At 48.6% G+C, this 22,967-nt stretch overlaps 1 protein-coding gene across 7 annotated transcripts in view; it reads left to right on the top strand.

Annotated features, from left to right (window-relative positions):
- The window catches only part of ZSCAN20 (zinc finger and SCAN domain containing 20), a 21,478-nt gene extending 2,327 nt beyond the window's left edge, over positions 1-19,151 (top strand). For 6 of the 7 annotated variants that reach the window (XM_010841218.1, XM_010841221.1, XM_010841222.1 and 3 more), the window contains 7 exons: positions 2,814-3,329; positions 5,692-5,878; positions 6,302-6,378; positions 6,654-6,738; positions 8,296-8,979; positions 11,454-11,882; positions 12,433-19,151. In XM_010841218.1, the coding sequence (XP_010839520.1) occupies positions 2,883-3,329; positions 5,692-5,878; positions 6,302-6,378; positions 6,654-6,738; positions 8,296-8,979; positions 11,454-11,882; positions 12,433-13,691 (3,168 nt within the window). In that variant the 5' untranslated portion in view covers positions 2,814-2,882 and the 3' untranslated portion in view covers positions 13,692-19,151. The remainder of the gene's footprint in view (positions 1-2,813; positions 3,330-5,691; positions 5,879-6,301; positions 6,379-6,653; positions 6,739-8,295; positions 8,980-11,453; positions 11,883-12,432) is intronic. The other variant, XM_010841224.1, reaches the window with a different exon arrangement.
- The last annotated feature ends 3,816 nt before the right edge of the window (positions 19,152-22,967 follow it).

The raw sequence follows: 22,967 nt of genomic DNA, 5'->3' as shown, positions 1-22,967 counted from the left end.
GCTGGGGAGCCTGGGGCACCTGATGAGTCTGGCTACTGCAGTTTGGGTAGATGGCTGCCAAGGCCATGTGACCTGCCCAAAGTCATGCAGTTGGTAAAAGGCAGGAGTGGAGCTGGTACCCCCGATCTGCTCACTCCTGTCTTCATGTTCTCTCCACTCTCCATACCGTCTTCTCAGGGGTTTGGATGACTGGCTAAGCTGTGGAATGGTTAGGAGAAGTGACAGGAGAAAAGGAACCTGGGCTTAGATCTCAACTCTGCCACTTGGTGGTTGTGGAGCCTCACATGGATCTTTAGAGAAACTCAGTTCCTTATATGTAAATTGGGGATGTTGTGAAATTATACATTACAAGGATAATTATATAGTAAAGTCAGCACAGAAGGTGAAAATCATATTTAGCCAAAAATCACAGTCAGCTTGAAAATCCTTTGTCAGGGAGCCAATTCGTAGCCAACATGCTGTCTCTCAGTAAGCTAATATCACAGCCAGGTTTTCTTGGTTGAACGTTAGATGAAAGAGTTAGCTTGTGTTTAGGGACCACACTGTATGAAAGACACTCTGCTCACTCAGTGGAGAGGGAGGCTTGGGGCAGCTCAGCCACCCTGGGGATCAGCAGTGTCATGAGTATCATCACCACGTGCTCGGGAATAGACACATAGTGAATGGAACTGGTGGCGTGGTTTAAATTACGTCCTTTCATTCTCTTTCTGGTGTTTGTAAGTAAAGTGTGGAACTTACAGATCATATAAGGCAACTCAACATTAATGGCCCTTCAGCTGCTTGCCTGGAAGATTCAGTGAGATCATGAATGTAGAACACTTTGCACCAAGCCTGGCACCCCTTGGGCACTCATAAAATGGATGCCCTTTGAGGTCGCTGACCCCCGTGAGCCCCCGATATTTCTGGTAGTCTCAGGACTGAGGAGGGCCCATGTCCGTTTTTCCTCTCCACTCTGCGGGAAGGCTGCTTTGCTAACTGTGTTGACCTCCCTCTGTGGCTAGACTGCTCTTCGTATCTAAGAGAGTAGCAGAAAAATCTTTCAGATTTTGTTCAAAACTAACCTTTGCAACTTTGAAATCTTCCCAGAAGAAAAATACGTATTATCAGACTCTTTGGGTCTGGTGGGACTGCTAAATGCCTGTTTTTGTTAATGTTTGCTCTGTGCAGGAGCGTATGCTTTGCTTGCTTGTCAACTCTCTCTCTCAGTAGATAGTAACTGTGATGAAGGTGGAGACTGTCATAGTCACAGTTGGGGCTCCAGATCTCAATATAGTGCAGGGTTCGTAGTGGGACTGTGCATATGACTTAGTGAATTGGTCTTCATGTGAGACAGTGATGCAAATGTGTTTGGACTAGTGCATGTTTAAGGCTGTGGTTAAAAAAGAAATTTAGTGACTTCCCTGTTGATCCAGTGGTTGGGACTTCATATTCCAATGCAGGGATTGCGAGTTCAATCCCTGGTCAGGGAGCTGAGATCCCACATGCCTCACAGCCAAAAGGAAAACACCAAAAAACCAAAAACATGAAACAGAAACAATATAGTAACAAATTCAATAAAAGACTATAAAAATGGCCCATATTAAAAAAGCTTGAAAGAAGAGAAGTTTCATGAAAGGTTAATTCTTTAGCTCAATATAAATTATGTACCTTCCATAGCCCAGTAGATTTTTGATGTACTTGGTTTACGATTTTAATAAAAGGCAAAGCTTCCAGTGGTCCTGCTATTTATCAGACGTAGGTTGGGCACTGTGGATACAGAAATGGGTAAGGTTCAGTAGTGGCCCCAGCAGTACAGTCGGATGGACTGTCAGACGTAAGAACAGGTAACTACGATAGTGTCAGGTAACACCTGTGTTAGAAGTACTTGCCAAGTGCTTTGGGAACACAGGATGAGGGGAGTTGACTTTTGGAGAGCAGGGAAGGGGGCTGGGCATGACAAGAATGTGTCAAGAAACTCTTAACAGATGAGGGGACTTTGAGCTGGTAGCTGAGGGACAAGCAGGAGGCTGCCGGGTGGTCATGAGTCCTCTTCTAGCCACTCACTGTCTGTCTGGAAGTGCTGAGAACTCCAAGTAGACCCAGCTTGGTAATGAATGGATGTGGGGGATCTTGGAAAAAGATGATAACCACATTTCTGGCATGGGTACCTTATTGAAAGGTGGTGCCTTTGCTTGATAGAGAGTTCCAGAAGGGAAACAGGTTTGCAGGGGAAAATGATGAATTTAGTTTTTGACTAAATTTGAGTTGGAGGTGCTTATGAGAGTCAGATGGAAATGCCTTGTAGGTGGTTGGACTTTGGGGTCTGGAGACAGGTCCTGGATGGAGGGAGTTTTGGGAGTTATCAGTTTAGAAGTGGTGAAAAATGGCAAATGTGTGGGATGACCAAGGGGCAGTGTAGAGTGAGGGATTTTGCAAAGAGAGCACCCAGAGAGGAAAGCTTATGGCCCAGGAAGAAAGACCTTATGGAGGGGGGTGACATTTGGAACCTAGCTGGAGGCGAGGCTGGAGTTGGGACACGTGTGGCGGGAGGAAGGCTGGGCGGGGACCAAGCACGGCAGCCGGGACGCCCAGCTAAGACATTTAGGGTGTCCCGGAGGATTTTGGACTGTGTGGTCTTCCCCTGAGGTCGCTGGCTGCTGGTTTCGGGGGTAGACTGTGGGCTAACTTTCCTGCTTATGGGAGAGGGCATCTCTTAGTAGCCCTGCCCCATGCAAAGCAGTGGAAGGTTTTGTGGGGGGGTGGGGGGCGGGGAGTAGGGAAGGTGAGGCTCCTAATCCTCTTGTTCATACTGTCCCCTGTCTTTCTGCCTTCAGAGCAGGGGGGGCCTTTCCTCTCCCGAGAGCCCCTTGAGGACACACTACAGATGCAGGAAGACGTTGGACATGGAGAGCCCAGCTGAAGGGAGACGTCCAGGAGAGACAATGGCCGTAGCCCTAGAAGCCCGGGCCTCCCCGCAACAAGAGCCTGAAGAACTTGTGATTGTGAAGCTGGAAGAGGACTCCTGGACCCCAGTCTCCCAGCCCAAGAAGGACCGCGATCGCGTCCCTGGCCCTGAGGCTTCCCGCCAGCGCTTCAGGCAGTTCCAGTACAGGGAGGCGGCAGGGCCCCACGAGGCCTTCAGCCAGCTCTGGGCACTCTGCTGTCACTGGCTGAGGCCGGAGATCCGCCTCAAAGAGCAGATCCTGGAGCTTCTGGTGCTGGAGCAGTTCTTGACCATCTTGCCCCGGGAGGCCCAGGCCTGGGTCCAGGCCCGCCACCCTGAGAGCGGCGAGGAGGCGGTGGCCCTCGTGGAGGATTGGCACCGAGAGGCGCGGGCCGCGGGGCAGCGGGTAAGGCAAAGAGCCTGCTCTCCAAGGGGCAGGCCGGGAGGCAGTGGGGCTGCTACCAGGGGGATGATGGCCAAAACCACAGTAGTGATGTCATCAGTCATCCGATGTGTGCTGAACACTGCAATACCCTGGGCACTGTTCTAAGTGCTTTCCATGTATCCACTCATTTCGTCCATCAGCAGTTAAATGATGCCAGTACTGTTTATCCTAGTTTTACCCATGAGGAAAATGAAGAAAGGTCATTGGATCAAGGTCACTGGCCTCTAGAGAGGCAGGATTTGAATTCAGGCAGTCTGAGTCTATGCTCAGCATCTGTAACCATTGCTTCAAGCTGCCTCCCAGCAGAGAGTCACAGTACATTAATTTGTATTGTGTTTTATACTTAGAATCTTTTTTAAGTATGTGATCTCTTTAGTTTACAGCAGGAATGTAGGTTGACAGAAATAGCATCATTGTCCTCATCTTACGGATTAAACCAAGGCCCCCGAAGACAGGTGGCTCACGAGGCTCAGTCAGTATGAACCAGAGCCTGAACCCAGATCCTGGGTTCCAAGTTCATTGTTCTTTCTACTATATGGCATATGCTGTACCTGCAAACCACGGGAATTGAAATACCTCTGAGTCATGAGGCTCAAATGATATTAACTGACATTTATTGAGCACTCACTGTGCCTTAGACACTGTTCTAAGCTTTCTGTGCGTATTCCTTATCTAATCAACCCAGCTGCCCAGTAAGGTACCCCGTAAAGTAGGTACTGCTGACATGGCCATTTTCAGATAGTTCAACAGACTCAGGTAAGTAACCTGTCCAGATTCATAGAAAGGGTAGAGCTGAGATAAGGGTCGTGAGAGTATTGTGGATTTAACATTCACAGTTTCAGTAATTTTCAAGAGACCCTGAAAGCCCATGAAAATAATTTATAATTTTGCTGCTGCTGCTGCTGCTAAGTCGCTTCAGTCGTGTCCGACTCTGTGCGACCCCATAGACGGCAGCCCACCAGGCTCCCCTGTCCCTGGGGTTCTCCAGGCAAGAACACTGGAGTGGGTTGCCATTTCCTTTATGACAACAAATTTTGAATCCCGCTTTGAAGCTGGTACTTGTAGAACAGGTCCTTCAGGCCACTGTGGCCTGAGCCAGCCAACCAAAACCTTCATCTCAAGGTAACCTTGCTGCTTCCATTTTGTTTCTGTGAATCTTTCTGTTTTACAGATAGGTTCATTTGTGTCATATTTTGGATTCCACATATAAGTGATATTGTGCGGTATATGTTTTTCCCTTTCTGACTTAACTTCACTTAGTGTGATAATACTTAGATGCATCCATGTTGCTGCAGATGGCATTATTTTGTTCTTTTTTTTGTGACCGAGTAGTATTCCATTGCATCTATGAACCATATTTGATGAATTCTTAATTCACCCTTGCCCCAGTCAATATCCTCCTGATTTTTTGCCTCCTCATAGGCACTTGAATCTGCTTCTTTCTAAAATTATTGTTGGGTCTAGATCCCTACAGTCTATGGGGTCGCAAAGAGTCAAACAGGACTAAGCGACTTCACACTTTTCACTTTCTAGTCCCTAGCACTTCTGTGGATTATAAGATTGTAACTATAACAAAGTTATTTTTATCTTGAACACAAAGTTACTGTTTTCTTAAAACATTGGCAAGCAGGTGTTTTCTCTCTATGAATGTCACAGAACATTGGTGGGTCTCCTCATTGGGAATAGCTTTTGATGATCACAACCCATCCTAATATATTTTCTCAGAGATAAAATTCCTCTCTGTGAGAGTGGATTTGAGTTTTCAGATTGGCCAAAAGGTTTTTGGAGTGAGTTTTTGGCAAACTCATTAATAAAGTTTGATAAAGGTGAATATTATCTTGGATAAAAAAAATAAGGTTCAAGGCATTGTATAATAGTTGCTACCTTTTATGTCAAAATGGGGAAAAATAATATATATTTATATGGTTGTTTGTATATAAAGAAACTCTGAAAGGCTGCAGAAGAACAGTGGTTACATATGGTGAGGAGTTGGGGAAGATACTGGACAGGTGGCATGGAGACAGGTGGAGTTTGGGGTATTTTCACTAATTACATCTCTGTATGTTTTCTGTTTTTGAACCACTCGAGTGTTGAAAGTACCTATGGAAAAAGTTGAGCAGACAGTCCCGCTTTGGTGGTATAAATGCTGGATTGTTACTGAAGTCAGTCTGATGACTGTGTCATACTTTAAACCATCTTTGGTTTGTTTTTTTGTTTTCTAAGAGCCTGTTAACATCTGAACCACAGTTGTAACTGTAAAGAACATGCCCTACCCTACCAGTTATTGAACTTATGCTTGGGAATTTTGGCCATCTGTGTGTAGGAACTGGAACTGTGTGCAGAGGATACGAGGTCCTTAAAGACAACGAAGGAATCTCAGGGCTGCCAGCTGCAGCCAGCAGATCACTGGCCCGAGGAACAGTCCCAGAAGCAGTGGGTGAAGAACTCGTGTCCTGACCTTCCCAAGAATCTAGACACCAAGATGGTGCCACAGCCCTTGAAAGAGAGTGGTGAGTACCAAGAGTCAGGGAACATCTGGGAAGAGGGCTTAGGGGTGGGGGTAAGGTAGAATCCCCCAGGAGGGATGTGCAGAATTCAATGCAAGGGATAGAATCGTGTCCGATGGATACCCTGCGAAGTAAGAAGATGGAACTCCCACTGGTGTTAGCAGGCCTCACTGTCACTGAGTCCTGTAGCAGGTTCCAGCTGGGCCTGGGGCCGGTTGGTGAGTGTAGGAGTTCAGGGCTGACATCTCTCCTGGGGCAGCTTAGCAGCCAGAAACTCTCAAAGGAAAGTGAAGGCAGGAATCCACATTAGCTACAGTGGCAGTCTCAGTGTGATCCAAGCAGGGCTTTAGGAAAGCCGGACCTGAGAGCGAGGTGATTTTTTTGGGAACCAGAACTTGGGTTTCAGAGATGCTTTTTCCTTCTCAGCTGTCCTCACTCCCCGAGTCCCTGCTCTCCCAAAGACGGGGAGCGTCGGAGATTGGGAGGTGACCGCGGAGTCTCAGGTAAGCTACCGTTTGCTCCTCCTTTCCCGTCGTGACTTCTCCTGTGCCCTGACCCCAGCTCCTCTCCTTTCTTTGTGGCCCCCGTCGGGTGCAGGGTGCTAGTTCTCCACCCTTCCTGCCCTGTGTACTGGGCCTCTCCTGGGGCGAGCTGAGGCTGCTGACTGGCCTCACACAGGCTATTGCTGTGTCCATTATCCTTCCTGGGGCCTGGCGGGATTCCCAGGCTGTTTTCAAAGGTCAGTGACATTTGAGGTCCTCTGTTGTATGTTCCACAGGAAGCCCTGGGTCCCGACAGACACGCTGAGAAGGAATTCTGCACGGACCCCCCAGGAGACAACTGTGGGAACGGCTTGTCCCTGGGTAAGGAAATTGTGCTCTCTGGATAAGATATGGTTGGGTTTGGGTACACTCAGTTCCCATGGTGCGTTTCCTCACTCCCTAAGACTCGTAGCTCTGAGAAGTCTCTGGAATTTCAGACCCGGCGAGAAGACATGCTCTCTGTGGCCAGCATGGTGGCCACAGGGCAGGGGTGTGGGGAGTGGATTTCTGGGCTGGCAGGCTGGCTGCCAAGAGCCTGCCTGCTCAGGGCTCATTATCCTCATATCCTCAGTACTCACCCCCGTCTTGGGGCTGCGCCCAGCCTGCCGGTCCAGAAGAAACCCGACTGGGATGACCCAGAGGGATAGGATGGGGAGGGAGGTGGGAGGAAGGTTCAGGATGGGGATCACATGTACACCCGTGGCGGATTCATGTTTTTTATTTTTTTAGGATAAAAAAAAAAGAAACCCAGTCTTTTCAGCATCAAACAGGGTCCATCTCTCATAGCAGAGTCAAGTGAACTAAGCCCAGGAGATTGATGCATTTAAATCACAATGCCAAAGAAATATCACAGGGCTCAAAATCCTTGCAGCCCCTATGACCAGCACAGACGCTTTCTCTGTAGGCACATCTTCACGGGAAGTCAAGCCATAATGAACATTTCCTGGTGGAGTATAAGATCAGTGAGAGGGGAGTGAGACACGAGAGCAGAATCAGGTAGAGAGTCGGTGCCAAGTCTGACTCTGGGCAGTAAAGTGAGACACTAGGAGCTGTTGGCTACTTGCTGGGCAGTGTGTCCTTTTTACACATGATGAAAAGCGTGCCTCCCCCCCTTTTTTTTTTTACAGTGATTTCTGGGGAAAATAGTCTTCAAAGAACAACCTTTGGGAAATGCTGAACTAGATAATCCTTAAGCCTCTTTTAGCTCTAAACTCTTTCATCTGGTTTTCTTCAAATATTTATTTTAATTAAAGGCTTCCTATTTGTTGGGGTCAGGAGCTCTTGGGACACTTGTCCTTTAAATCTGGCTAACTGTTTTGACATCCACAGTATTGGATGTCCAGAGGAGGGCGTGCTCCAACCGCAGTACAGATTGGCTTGGCAGTACCACCCAGCAGACCTGGGTTTTTTCTTTCTCTCGCCCTCGCCAGCCTTTGTCTTAGCTTTGTGTTAAGACTATTTTGTGTAGGTGCAAAAGGTAGGTGCCAGTGGCATTTGAGACCTCAAGTTTCTAGCTAAGAGAAACTCAAATCAGACACACATGTGCACACACAGCCTTCCTTCCAGCCATGAAGTTTTTTCTGATTGGTCTTAATTTAGAGTATGTGCCCGTCTGTGGACCAGTAACAGCCCCTCTTTTGTATGATGTATTTTATCACACCAACCAAAAAGCAAATAAACAAAGCAGGCAAGTCAGTATATTTCTGGGGCGGTTACCTCTAGTGAGGTAACCTTTCCTTTCAGTCCTTTTAAGGGATTAGCATGGAAATTTCTCATTAGTTTCTTGGAGTCAAATGATGTGTAAACGACTTTTTAGACAAAATGCTTTGCTCGACAGATCGTTTCTACTTAATCATGGATCTTCTTCCTTTTGTATAGGAGTTCCGGTTTCAAAACCAACCATCATGGCCCAGCAAGAGCAGGGACCAGAGTTTTGGGGTCCAAGACTTGTAAATTCTGGAAAAAAGAACTCTGCAGATTACAGCTTGGATCCTGAGCGAACTAAACCAGCTCAGGCATTGGCCTGGAGGGACTGCAAGACCTGGGAAGAACGATGCCCGGCGCCCGTGGAGGATGTGAAAGTGTCGGGTGTGCACTGGAGCTACGAGGAGACCAAGACTTTCCTGGCAATTTTGAGCGAGTCGCCTTTTTCTGAAAAGCTCCGGACTTGTCACCAGAACCGCCAGGTGTACCGAGCCATTGCAGAACGGCTGAGGGCACGGGGCTTCCTACGGACGCTGGAGCAGTGTCGCTACAGGGTCAAGAACCTGCTACGGAATTACCGGAAAGCCAAGAGCAGCCACCCGCCGGGGACCTGCCCCTTCTATGAGGAGCTGGAGGCCCTGGTTAGGGCTCGGACAGCCATGAGAGCCTCGGACGGCCCAGGAGAGACTGTGGCTCTCCCCCGGCTAGGGGACAGTGACATGGAGGTGGATGAGCAGGAAGAAGGGGGCTGGGAGCCAGAGGAAACGGCAGACGACTGTAATGGTGATGACCTGGCCACCGAGTCCATCCAGGGGCCTGGGATCCCAGCGGGCCCAGCTCTGCTCCAGAGTCGTATTGGTAAGAACTTTGGGGCTTAGTTGGATTCAGATTCCAAACCTCCTACCAACCAAACCTCTGCTGTAGTTCAGGACACAGACTGCCAGTCTGGATCGATGCTGCTGGAGCAAGGTCAACCTCAAGCTCTGATTCTCTCTCCTGTGGTCAGTTCTCCTTGTCTGAGTTTCCTTAGAGAAGCAAATACTTAAAAACTTTTTTTTTTTTAAATTTTGATACAGTTTTTCAAGGTTACTTTGCATTTACAGTTATTGAAAAATTATTGGCTCTGTTACCCATGTTGTACAACACCTGAGAGTTTGAGCCTGTCTTACACCCAACAGTTTGTGCCTCCTACTTCTTACCCCTATATCCCCCTTCCCACTCACCACTGGGTAACTACCAGTTTGTTCTCTATACCTGTGAGTTTGCCCTTTTGTTATGTTCACTAGTCTATTGTATTTTTTAGATTCCACACGTAAGTGATATTATGCAATATTTATCTTTCTCTGTCTGACTTATTTCACCTATCGTAATGTCCTCCAGGTCCGTCCATGTTGCTGCAAATGGCAAAGTTTTGTTCTTTTTTATGGCTGAGTAGTATTCTATTATATATAAATATATATAGGTATATATACACACACACCACATCTTCTTTATCCGTTCATCTGTTGATGAACACTTAGGTCATTTCCATGCCTTCACAATTGTAAATAGTGTTGTTATGAACATTGGGGTGCATGGATCTTTGCAAATTAGTGTTTCTGGTTTTTTTTGTAAATATACCCAGCAGTGGGATTGCTGAGTCACTTGGTAGCTTTATTTTTAGTTCTTTGAGACACCTTCATACTGTTTTCCACAGTAGCTGCATCAGTTTACATTCCCACTAACAAGGTACAAGGAGTCTCTTTTGTCACATCCTCACCAACATTTGTTATTTGTAGACTTTTGATACCAGCCATTCTGACAGTTTTGAGGTGATGTCTCTTATTGCTTTGATTTGTATTTCCCTGATGATGAGCAATATCTGAGTGTCTTTTCATGTGTTGGTCATCTGCATTTCTTCTTTAGAAAAATGTCTATTCAGTTCTTCTCTTTTTTTCTTACTTCTTATTTCTGGCTGCGCTGGGTCTTCCTTGCTGTGCCCGGGCTTTTTCTCGTTGTGGCGGACGGGTCTATTCTAGTTGCTTTGCTTGGGCTTCTCGCTGCAATGGCTTCCCTTGTCTCAGAGCACAGGCTCTAGGTGTGTGGGCTTTAGTAGTTGCAGATGCGGGCTCAGTAGTTTTCTACTCATTTCTTAACCTGAGTTATTTGCTTTTATTGATGTATGAGGTGTTCATATATGTTAGATAGTAATCCCTTATTGGTCATATCGTTGGCAGATATTTTCTCCCATTCAGTAGGTTGTCTTTTCATTTTGTCGATGATTTCCTTCACTGTGCAAAAAAGAAGCAAACACTTAAAACCTTACGGAACCTTAAAGAGCTAATTCAGTGTTTCTCAGACGGTATTAATGGTAGTATGGGGATGATCATAAGTGTTAACATGAGTGAACTTTTTAATTTTATGTGTATGAGCACATCAGCCTGTGATTTCACAAGTAGTAAATATAGGTAAAGAAAGATATTGAGTGAAGTATTTCATTGGTATAGCGGAAATCATGACAGTGTATACTTGAACAGCGTATATTGAGGAAATACCCAGTCACTACAAAAGTGGAAACCCAGAAGGCCAGGCTATGAAGTGTCATCTCTAAAGACACACAAGAACCAGAGCTCAGGGCTCCCGCCTCCACTCCTAGGTGGGTTTCCCTCCACCATGTCACTTCCCTGGCTGCATCCTTTACCTGCAGAGGCACTGAAAATAGATCACCTCCTATTCCTTCTTCCACAAAAGAGGAAGGGGCATCCTCAGTTGGATTCTCTTACAACATTATCTGAAGGGATTCTCAGTTTGTTAAAAAGGAAATTTATAAAGCAAGTAGAGGACATGTATTGAATGGATGTGGAGATACAGAGAGTCTCCTGTATCTTGGTTATAGGCCTTTCCTTGATACAGTCAGCTGAAGTCAGGGGGCTGGTCACCTGGTATAACACAGCTCCTTAAGTCCTCCCCTTTAGCCAAGACTCTTAAATATTTATTATTTACTTATTTTTTACTTCTGGCCATGCCCCACGGCATGTGGGATCTTAGTTCCCTGACCAGGGATTGAACCTGCACCCCCTGCATTGGAAGTGTAGAGTCTTAACCACTGGACTGCCAGGGAAGTCCCAAGACACTTAAGTATTAATAGACTCTCTTAGAAGGAGGTGGGGGTGGGAAGCCCTGGCATAGCCTTTCAAGAAACAAGGGTATACTGTTTGCTGGTGCCCTAGGCACCTGGGTAATCTCCACAGTGCCTGTGTTCTAGGTGTTTAGCAGAGCAGGTGACCCTGATCCCTGATGACCTAGGCAAATCTCATCAAGTCTCTCAATTCTGAACTCTTCACTCCTGACAGCAGGTGTGCACTGGGGCTACGAGGAGACCAAGGCCTTCCTGACCATTCTCAGTGAGTCCCCATTCTCTGAGAAGCTTCGCACCTGTCACCAGAACAGCCAGGTGTACCGGGCCATTGCAGAGCGGCTGTGTGCACAGGGCTTCCTGAGGACCCTGGAGCAGTGTCGCTACAGATTCAAAAACCTCCTTCGAAGCTACCGAAAAGCCAAGAGCAGCCACCCACCTGGGACCTGCCCCTTCTTTGAGGAGCTGGACTCGCTGATGAGGGCTAGGACTGCGGTTAGAGACATGGGGACCGGCGGGGAGGCAGCAGGTCTCCCTACTTCTGATCAGGGCAGTACCCAGGTTGTCAGCCAGGAGGCTTGGGATGAGATGGCAGGTGAAGATGTCATCAGACCTCCAACCCCAAGTCCTAAAACCTCAGACACTGGTAAGTTTTTAGTAATTAGATTGTCCGCAAAATCTGCAAGTGTGCAGAGAGTGTGGGAGCCAGGCTCATTATCTTTTCTTTGAACTGAAAAAGAATGGAATTGAATAAGAAAAGGATTTGTGTTTTCCTGAGATTATCCAGTCTCTGGCTTAGCGTAATTCCCCAGATGAAAAAAGCAGTTGGTCTAGAGTTTTACTTGGATCCATCTGGGCAGTTATAGAGTTCTTTCAATCTGATGTGACGCAGGCCAGACTGAATATACAGGAGCAGGAGGTGTTCCTTGTTCAGCAGTGGCATAGGGTGGTTGGCTAAGGAGACTTGACAGCTGGCTGCTTGGGCTGGGCTCAGTGGTTCCCTTGGTGGAGTTAAGCACGTCTCAGACTCTGTTCCTAAGCTTAACAAGTAAGAAATGCATGTGTGCACCAAAACATTTATAAGATGTGAGATGTGAGACACAAGTACAAATTCAGGTTAGCCAAATTCACAAGGTGCAAGATCCAGATGTATAAATAGGCACTAACTAATGATTGCATTTCTATCCGTTCTCCAGGTTTTGAGATGAGGTGTGAGGATGAAGACCAGATTCCAGAGCAGGACCTTTTTTGCAATTTGCCCAGAGCCTTATCAAAATGCACTGCTGGGGATGATTGCTACCCTCACGACTCGGGGGAAGACAGTGAAAATGAAAATGAAGGTAAAGGACAGTGGGGAGATCCATCCCAGGAGCAATGGGAAGAGTGTTCTTCTGAAGAGGACTTGGAAAAGCTCATCGACCACCAAGGCCTGTACCTCGCAGAGAAGCCCTACAAGTGTGACATGTGCGTGAAAACCTTCAGCCAGAATTCACAGTTAACCACCCACCAGCGGATACACACAGGTGAGAAGCCCTACAAATGCCTCGAGTGCGGGAAAAGCTTTAGTGACCGCTCCAACTTCAACACCCATCAGAGAATCCACACTGGAGAGAAGCCCTACGAATGCCTTGAATGTGGGAAAAGCTTCAGCGACCTCTCCAATCTTATCACCCACCAGAGAACGCACATGAAAGTAAAGCCCTATAAATGTGAAGAATGTTGGGAAAGCTTTATCCAGAGCTCAGACCTCCTGAAACATCAGGGAATCCACTTGGGAGGGAATTCTGACCACTGTCGTGAGCCTGGGGAAAACTCTGGCCAGAGCCCGTCTTTCAGTGCTCACTGGAGGAACTCCACCGAGGGGACAAATCCTGAGCAACCTCACAGTGCCAGTAAGAATGCGAATTCGCCTGAACCACAAAGCACCCATGCAGGGGAAAAACTGTATCAGTGTTCTGAATGTGGAAGAAGCTTCTCTAAAAGTTCTGCCCTCATCAGTCACCAAAGAATCCATACGGGAGAAAAACCATATGAGTGTGCTGAGTGTGGGAAAAGCTTCAGTAAGAGCTCCACGCTGGCCAACCACCAGCGGACCCACACTGGGGAGAAGCCGTACGAGTGCATGGACTGTGGGAAATGCTTTGGGGAGCGTTCCAAGCTCATCACACACCAGAGGGTGCACACGGGAGAGAAGCCCTACAAATGCCTGGAGTGTGGAAAGTTCTTCCGTGACCGTTCCAACCTCATTACCCACCAGAGGATCCACACGGGAGAAAAGCCTTATAAATGCAGAGAGTGTGGGAAATGCTTCAACCAGAGCTCCAGTCTCATTATTCACCAGCGAATCCACACCGGGGAGAAACCCTACAAGTGTACAGAGTGTGGCAAAGATTTCAACAACAGCTCCCACTTCAGTGCCCACCGGAGAACCCATGCAGGAGGGAAGGCCTCATAGGAAACACTGCCCCCAACAGCAAAAGAGAGAGAAAGCTATATCGAAATCTTCCAAAATCCTAAGATGTATGCTAGAAAGAAACTGTCCCAATTTTTAAGCTTGGTGTGTACCCAGGGAGGTTATTCATGGTACCATCGAGGTAATTTGGAAGTGAATTACAAACACTTAGGATCCAGATTTGAAGGCACTTTCTTTTAAGTATAATGTGTTTTTCTCCTGCAGAAAAAAATCCCACATAATCCTCAGGCTGTCCTTACATTTGCTGTCATGTGAGAGCTTTATCAGTCTTGGAGCCAGACTGGTAACTAAGGAGATTAGAGGTAAATTGTTGGCCCTGAGCAGTGATTTGAGACCTTCCCGTGCCTTCACACTGTCCCCGGGTACACATGCCTCATCCAGGTACATTGGAAAACTCTCACCCATGGCAGTTTTCCACTGGGGCATAACAACCTGGGAGAATTTTGAGACCCTCCAGTGAGAGGGGACATAATTGAGAATCAGTGACCTAGAGCAGGGGGTGAGCTTATCAAAGGATAGGAACAACTGTGACATCATTAGTAGATCATTATTAATAGTAGCAAAAAAGTAGCCAGTGTTCCCTGAGCTTTTCAGTAGGCTCTGAGCTAAGCACTTTATATACATCTTCTCATCTACTCACAGCTGCCCCAGGAGGTACTAATATTTCTCTCATTTCCCGGAAGAGAAGAGTGACTTGCTTGGGTCACACATCTGAAAATGGCAGAGACAGGATTCGGCCACATCTGCCTCTGGGGCCTGAGGTGCTCTCACTGCTACACTGAGTCCCCTTTCCCATCGGGGCAGGTAACTCAGGTGCCAAAGCACTTTGTAGACCATGTTTTCAGTTAAAATTCCCTACGAATTCAATTTTTAACAAATATGGACATAGAGAATCCTAACCGATTGAAGGACTGGGGATGTTCAGAACCGGCAGTGTGCTTTGAGCAAGGCTGAGCTCTTACTGAAGCACTCGATAAGACTGTCCATCTTCACAATAATATGGGTGAGAGAGAGAGGTGAGTTGAGATTGGGAAAAGTAACGTAGTCAAAGGAACGTCTCTTCCCCTGGGATACTATCTGGGCTAAGTAAATGGGATTTTTAAGCACTTCCCTTTTTCTCAGGAGATCATCCCTGCTTCCTGTTAGACTCGGCTCGATTGTAGGTTAAACCATAAGAAACCCGGGCTTCCTGGCCAGTGCTTTCTCACCCCTGTGTGTTTGCCCCCGGCCCCTTCCCTCTTGGCATGGAAGAAGCTCTGTGCCAAGGCTGAGGCAGAGGAGAGTAAAAGGAGTCAGTGGGTGTGGAGCGCCGTGGAGGGGACTTTGAAAACTGATCTTGATTCCAGGCTCGTGGTGCACTTTCACTCTGAGCCACCTCATCCCAGGCCTACGCGGCGCTTTCTAAATGTTGCCCTTAAAGAGCTGCCTCCCACAGCAGCAGGCTCTGTCAGAAAGTTTCACACAGGATGGTTTTCAGTTCTCAGCACTTTGACCTCCAGGCTTTCTCCTTAGGAGTGTTTTAAAATGTTAGCCAAGGACTATGGTTTGCAAAGGATTTTGAAGGAGATTCCTTCTAACACCCACCTATTGATACTTTGCTGCCATGCCTACTCTGGCTGTTCATGAACCTGGGAAATGCTATTAAATTAGATAGTAGATGTGAGGGACCTTCGGAGAATGGAATTCTGTTCACATGTGAGGCAGCTGGGGAGACGCCGATCATTCCTTAGCCCCTTTCTCAGTTTCCCAAGAACCAGCTCACCTCAGTCACTACCTGTCCCCTTCTTCCTGGCTTACCTTTCCTGCCTCACCTTACCTCTGAGGAGCAGGGCCCATGGGTGAGCCCTGGCTTTGAACCAGCAGATGTCAGTAACTGCGACAATAAGATGATGGGTAAGGTGCCCCCTGCGCCAAGAGAAAGGATCCTGGAGGAGGGGCAGGGACGTCCAGGGGGAGGCCTGGTGGTGTCAACTAGCGTGGCTTCGGGGGGGCGGGCCATAGCTTCTCAGCTACTATTGTGGCTTCAAATGGGAGGTGGGAAGTGGTAGGAGCTCCGGTTGGCGGGATGCGGGGGGGTGGGCAGGGTCACAGAGGACCTGGTGGCTGCGTGGAGCTGGGACACCAGGCTGAGGGGTGCCTGGTCAGATGTGCATTGTTGAAACCTAATAGCTGGATGGAGCCTGGACGTGCTGCAGACTGTTGGAACACTATCGCGATATTCCAGTTAGAAGTGAGGCGCTGGGCTAGAGCAGTGGTGACGTTGAAGAGGAGGGGGTTGGATTTGAGAGGTTCCACAGGCAGAGTTGAGGGCAGCCGTGGAAAGCTAGAATGCCTGGGTGGCTGTGGAGCCTGCCCTTGTTCAGGATGGAGCACAGGAGGAGGTGCAGACAGGGCAGGAGGGCAGAAGAGCAGAAGGTTAATTTGGGACATTTTGAGCTTGTACCTAAGGGACACCCAAGAGGCAATACACAGCAGGTCTGAAGCTGGGGGGAGGTGTGTGTGTGGGAGGTTACATTCCTGTTCAAGTCAGAGAAATGCTGGATACAGACAGAACTTCAGGAGCACTGTGTATGGAGGAAGATGCTCCTCAAAGGAGATCTAGACCACTCCCCAGCCCCACCACCTTGCAAGCTCCAGCCACCTTGCAAACGCTGCCTCAGTTGCTCCTGACACCTGAATCAATGTGGTTCTGAATTTTCTGGAACCTTCCCTGTGGAAGCCAGGCTGAGCTCTGTAGAAGTGAGATGTAGCCCTCTCCTCCTCAAGTGTCACCCGCCCCCCCTGTTCTTGGAAGCATACTGGTGTCTCATGTTCTCGGGACAGTTTTGATGTTTGTGACCTGTGGCTCATCTCTCTGAACTGTAGCCGTGAAACGGGAGGGCAGTGTGGGCCGGGAGAGAACGTGGCCCAGGGAGACTGCCTCTCCTTGTCCCTGAATCTGCCTCTGGAAGAAGTTCTCATTTGGGTGGCTCCCATGTTTGGGGCCCGCCCCATGCCTCTTCCAGGGTGCCTAGCAACCTCCAGCAGGTCTTGGCTGCTCTTAGAAGCCAACAGCTGGTTTGATACACCCTGAGCCTTGTTACCTCAAATCTGCTCTTGGGGAAGTGGATTCACTCTGAGGAATGGGCGGTTTCTCAGCCTGTATGACCGCAGGTCAGACCCTGGTCATGGGAAGTGGAAGCGGTGACTGCCTCCCTGGGACAGTGTCTCCTGTGAGCTGCATCTCCAAACTTGATTTCCATACCCTCCACCGCATGAAGGGCGTTGGCTCCTCAGAGGTGACTGAAAGGCACCACTTAGACGTTCATTCCACAGACTCAGCAGACAGCTTTCTTACAGCCTGAAGGAGTGTAAGGTGACTGGGGTCCTCCGTGCTGGAAAATGTAGCAGCAGGGACCCCTGGGTTCTCCCTGCCTGGTCCTGTTCTGGGGCCCACAGTGCAGATGGCTTCAGCCTGCAGAGAAGACTTTATTTTTGGTCAGTCTGTGGAGAAGAGTAATGCCTTTTGGGACCACGAGGTTTTGAAGTATGAATGTGGTGACATCTGGAAGGGGTATGGGTGGCAGATGGTCTCAAGCCACCCAGGCTGCCTTGGGTCTCTGTAGCCCAGCCTTGGGGCCCAGGCCTGCGTCTCCATTCACTCTGTTCCACCTGCATGTTGACACTGAGGCCCATGTCCACCCATTGCTGCCTTTTCTGGCCTCTTGGTCCACCACTCAGCATGGGCGATCACGCGCACGTGCGGGCTCACAGTAAGCTGCCTCCGCCCACCGCCAGCGCAGTGTGCACACCCAGAGGCACGCTGTCCCTTTTAAGGGCGTTTTCCAGTTGAGCTGTGTCTGCCCAGCGGCCTGGAAGTCTTTCTCTGAATGGGCTCAGAATGAATCATGTGGAACATCCCCTGACCTCAGTTTTGAGCCCATCCTCCCCTTTGGACGTGCCTTCGCCTCCCGCTCTTAGCAGCAGGTGCCCATCTTACGCCCCTGCTGCCGTCTGTCACAAGTGGTTAGTGCCGCCCGTAGTGGGAGGTTAGGAAGGCTTTGCAGGTTCGGTTCGGTTCGGTTCGGGTTGAGCCTTGAGGTCTTCTGCCCATGGCTGCTTCTCTGCACATTCCCGACATCAGTATTAACTCCAGCTTACCTTTAGCACCATTTCCTCTCCCTCTGGTTTCAGGCAGGTCTGGAATTGCCTCCAAATGTGGTTTTCAGGGGGTCAGGTTTCTCATCTCTCCAGGGCTTCCCCCAGCCCACCCTGAGTCTGGACGAAGACCTCAGTGCCCCGTGAGGCCTCGCTCCCCTGATCCCAGTTAGGAACCCTAGTGGCCCCCGCCTGTGCCGCTGGTGGCGGGGGAGAGGGCGGAGAGTGGGCGAGCCCCTGTTCTCAGCTGAGCTTAGGTTCCCACTTGTCAAGCTGAGAACCGCTTTGTTCTAGGAGCCCTTTGGTTAAGTCAAGGGCAGAATCCAATTACACCATTTTATGTAAATTGACCGGAATAACGATCCACCTAGATGCTGATTTTCTCATCGAGCCATAGCTAGTGGTTCTCTTTGCACGTGAAGATGATTCTGATCCTGTCTGCCATTACCTTGAACTTCTTTCTAAAGTCATGTTTATTTTGCACATTTTCACTGTGGGAAAATACTTCATAATCTGGCCATCCAGAGGGTAAGGGCCATGGGAGGGAAGGTGAAGAAAACCAGTCTGCTTCTAGGCTGGTTTTGGACCAGCGGTAGGAGTCCATCTGAGCTCCAGCAAGACAGTTGCTGCGGGCAAAGGTGGATGCAGCTGTGGTCACCTACCTCTTGAGAGTCTGGGGCTCAGGGAGCCCTCCTTTGGTGCTGGGTGACCAGTATGTGCCTGGTGTCACACCCAGTGTGACAAAGAAGGGGAAGGGCTCCTCTCCTTCCTCCTACATAGGACACGGCTTGGCTTTAGTGCTTTGGGGAATTCGTAGACCAGAGTAACTTTGTGTTTAGAGGCGGCGGAGACCAGCAGGAGATGGGGTCATGGGGGTACCCTGGAGGGGTGGTAAGAGGCTCTGAAGGCAGGGGCCCAGGTCGGAGCACTCTCCATGGACAGCACCCAGAAAGGGCTGTTTAAGGATCACATGCAAAGTCCCCAACCCAACCCTACTTCTGAAGTTGCCTGGACATAGAGGGAGGAGGTGAGGTGACCTGAGCTGAAGGTCACGCTAAACCCATCTGGTATCCTTGGGGGAAGGGCAAACACACATGTTATCTCAGGGACCTTTCATGAACAACTAATTTCTTAGACATTGGTGAGACTGTAGCATTAAAGTGGATTACATTTTGACCACTAGGAGGCTCAGAGATTAAGGTCCAAATCTAAAGACAACAGGCTCTTGCAATTTTCCATTTGCTACAATATTGTAAAATAATTGGCCTCCAATTAAAATAAATTAAAAAAATAAAAAATTTTCCATTTGTGCATCAAGCCCTGCTTTCATTTTATTTGACTTTGTTTTCTCTTCTCGATCTTTTATTATTTTCTTCTTGTTATGTACATCTCTTAAAATTAGTCAAATCCTATTTTAGGATGAAGTGACCCAATAAATTAATAAATTATATTAATTGAACCATGAGACATAAAAAAAAAACCTCATCTTGGGTTCTTCTGGCATCTTCCTGGCTACTTCTGGCATCCTCCTGGCTACATCAAAAGGATGGAGCAAAGGAGGAGAGGGGAAAACCAATGAGCTCGTCAGGGTGGATTGGGGCCTGAGTTCTCACATCCCTCGTGTTGGACGGGCATCTTCCTTTCACTGGTCACTATGGCTCTTTGGACGTGAGTAGCTGTAGCCACCCAGGAGTCATTGCCTTTTGTCCGTAACAGGTGGCTCCTTGGTCTGCTGGTCTTCACACGTCTACTATGTCCTCCGGCGTCTCTGTGCTGGGGAATCTGACGTATTGGGGACCTAAATAATAACAAGGTTGATGAAGGATAAGAAGAAAGGAAGGTGTTCCCATAGGGCTGAATCTTACCTGACTCTTATGTGTTTCCGAGTTCAGCACCGGAGCTGACACACCCCACGCTTGAGAAGGAAGGGAGAGCTGGAGGGTCTTTCCGGGGATTCTTCTCCCTCCTTCCTGCACCCACTCCCTTCCTGGTCACATTCAGAAGACGTAGCTCAAGGTTGGGGATTCCTGTATAAACGTTTACTCTTTCATCCTGGTTGGATGGGGTATAGGCAATGCTTTGCCTTTTAGACTCTGTTATCCGTGAATTCTGATTGTGAATTAGAGATCGGGGAGGAGTGATACCTCAGAGTTGGACACGACTTTGATCAGAATCCACAGGAAACCGTTCCTTCCTATAGGAGTCAGAATCTCAAGTGTGGGTTTAGTAGTGGTTGGAATGCACTGATGTTCTGTACATCTTGGGACAAAGATGAGATCTGGGAGAGCGTGAGTCATTATTCCAGCTCTTATTTACATGTTTTCACAGAACTTCTTTCGAGCAGTTGCTCAAACAGTGACCAGAGACATAAGGCTGGGTTTCCTGGAGATAGGACAGAGACCGCAGACACTCCTTCTCATTCCCTTGCTGTTGGCAGGGCCTTGAGGTCAGTTACAAATGTTGGGGTCCCCTAAGGCTGACCAGCCAGTCCAGGCAGGGACAGAAACTCCTTATTCATTTATCTGACCCCTGGCCAGGGTCAGCACAATGGAGGACGTAATACCTGAAGAGAAACCCTACCCGAGGGGATGCCTATGGACTGGGCTGGCCCTCTGTGGACCCCATGTCTACTGGCTCCTGGGTGCTCCTGTTGCCCAAAGGTCTGGGCTGGACCAGGAATCTGACTGGCAGGCACCTCGTCTCCAGTTAGACAGTAGGAATCACCAAGTGAGGTCTGGGCATCCTTGGGGTTGAGGTCTGAAGAGTGGATGTGTTGGATCTGATGGTTACAGGGCTCAGAGAGCTCAAGGTCAAAGGCAGGACTGAGAACAGAGAGGGAGCAAATGGGGAAGGCTGGTGAGTACCTGGGAGGGCAGAGAGAGAGAAAGGGACAGGAGCAAAGGGGGAGGTGGGAGAGGAAGCAGCCAAGATCGGGGAGAGGAAGGTTAAGAGTAGAAACTGGGGCTGGGTGGCCCGTGAGTGAGGGGGCAGGCAGAGCTGAAGAAGGGGAGCAGGAGTTGGAGCAGGTGGAGGGGGAAGGAAGTGCAGAAACAGGAGCCGGTTTCTTCATGGTTCCCGAGTTAGAAATGGAGGGCTGGGCTTCTTGGGTCAGTAAGCTGTATCCTCCCATGTTCCATCCTCCTGCGATCCAGACTCCATGGTAACTGAGATCAAGCATTCTTGTCTGCACTGTCCGCTATGGTAGCTGCAAGCTAGCTACACGTGCTGTTGAGTCCTCCCAATGTGGCTAGTCTGAACTGAGAAGCACTGGGATGTGTAATATATATACACCAGATTTGGAGTCCTTATATGAAAAAAATGCAAACTATCAGTAATTTTTATTTTGGTTACATCTTGATAATATTTAGGATATACTGGGTTAAATAAAATATATTATTAAGATTAATTTCACCTGTTTCTTTTTCCTTTTATAATATGGCTACTAGAAAAATTGAAAATGCTCACACAGCTTGCATTATATTTCCTTTTTTTTTTTCCATTCTGTTGTCGGACATTTATTTCCAGGTTTTGGCTAGTGCGGCTTACACTGTAAACATTCTTAACGTGTCTTTTTGTGGACATAAGCCGATCACATCTACTGGGGGTGTATTCAACAGTGAAACTGCTGGACCGTAAATATACTGACTTAGCTTTAGTAAATCCTGCCCGTTAGTTTTCCGAAATGGTTGTTCCAGTTTATACTTCTATCATTACAGTGTGGACACCCCACTTTGTCCATGTCTTCACCAGTACTTGACACTGTGGTGTTTTTAAAAAACGTTTAAGTCATTTTTATGGGGGTTTGAATGGCATCTCATCCTGTGTAGGTTTTTTTTGTGTGTGTGGCCGGCCACTTGGCTTGCAATATCTCAGTTCAGCAACCGGGGATCGAATTCGTGCCCTAGCAGTGAAAGCGCCATGTCCTAACCGCTGGACTACCAGGGAAGTCCCTCATGGTGGTTTTCTTAAACAAATTATTTATTTTTCATTGGAGGATAATTGCTTTACAATATTGTGTTGTAAGATCTTTCTGTGTTGTTGGGTGTTGTCATTATAGACATGCCTGATCCGGCTAAGTCTGCTCCTGCCCCTAAAAAGGGCTCTAAAAAAGCTGTGACCAAGGCCCAGAGGAAGGACGGCAAGAAGCGCAAGTGCAGCCGCAAGGAGAGCTACTCCGTGTACATGTACAAGGTGCTGAAGCAAGTCCACCTGGACACCGGCATCTCGTCCAAGGTCATGGGAATCAAGAACTCCTTCGTCAACGACATTTTCTAGCGCGTCGCTGGCGAGGCATTGCGCCTGGCACATTACAACAAGCACTCGACTATCACATCCAGGGAGATCCAGACCGCTGTGTGCTTGCTGCTACCTGGGGAGCTGGCCAAGCACGCCGTGTCCGAGGGCACTAAGGCTGTCACCAAGTATACCAGCTCCAATAAATATAATATGCCTAGCCGCTGTTAACGGAGAAGGCAATGGCACCCCACTCCAGTACTCTTGCCTGGAAAATCCCATGGACGGAGGGCCTGGTGGGCTGTAGTCCATGGGGTCCCTAAGAGTCAGACACGACTGAGCGACTTCACTTTCACTTTTCACTTATTGTGTTGGTTTCTGCTATCTATCAACATGAATCAGCCATAGGTATGTTCCCTCCTTCTTGAACCTCCTTCCCACCTTCCACTCATCCCCCCGCCTAAGGTGGCATGGTTATAGGCCCTTTGGACTGGAAAAGAACCCTGAAAGCTTCATCTGATAGGCGAGGAGATTAAATCCCCGAGGCTCGTTCACGGTCACCAGGCAAATGCAGCACTTGGACTGGGAGCCCAGTCTGTGGATCCCTGTCACTGCGGGGCCTTCTCCATGAGGTCAAGCTGCTTAGACACAGCCAGGCCTGCGCACAGGCACGAGTCATCCCCAGGTGTCACGTGAGAAGCACGCGAGGCATACCTGTTGCCTGCCACCTGCCCCCCAGCCCCCATCAACCTCTTTTACAAGCCCAGGGCCTTAACTGGCTCCATTATTGCTCTTGTCAGGAAGGTCGCTGAATGACGGACTATGTGCCCTGGCTGAAAGCAAGCCTGACCTCCTCAGTATGCTGTCACTGAGCATAGCTGAGTCTGG

The sequence above is a fragment of the Bison bison genome, unplaced genomic scaffold (genome assembly GCF_000754665.1).
Source record: "Bison bison bison isolate TAMUID 2011002044 unplaced genomic scaffold, Bison_UMD1.0 scf7180017864158, whole genome shotgun sequence".
In the NCBI taxonomy this organism is placed as follows: domain Eukaryota; kingdom Metazoa; phylum Chordata; class Mammalia; order Artiodactyla; family Bovidae; genus Bison; species Bison bison.
The sequence above is the reverse complement of the archived record's forward strand: the minus strand, read 5'-3'. Positions and strand labels throughout refer to the sequence as shown.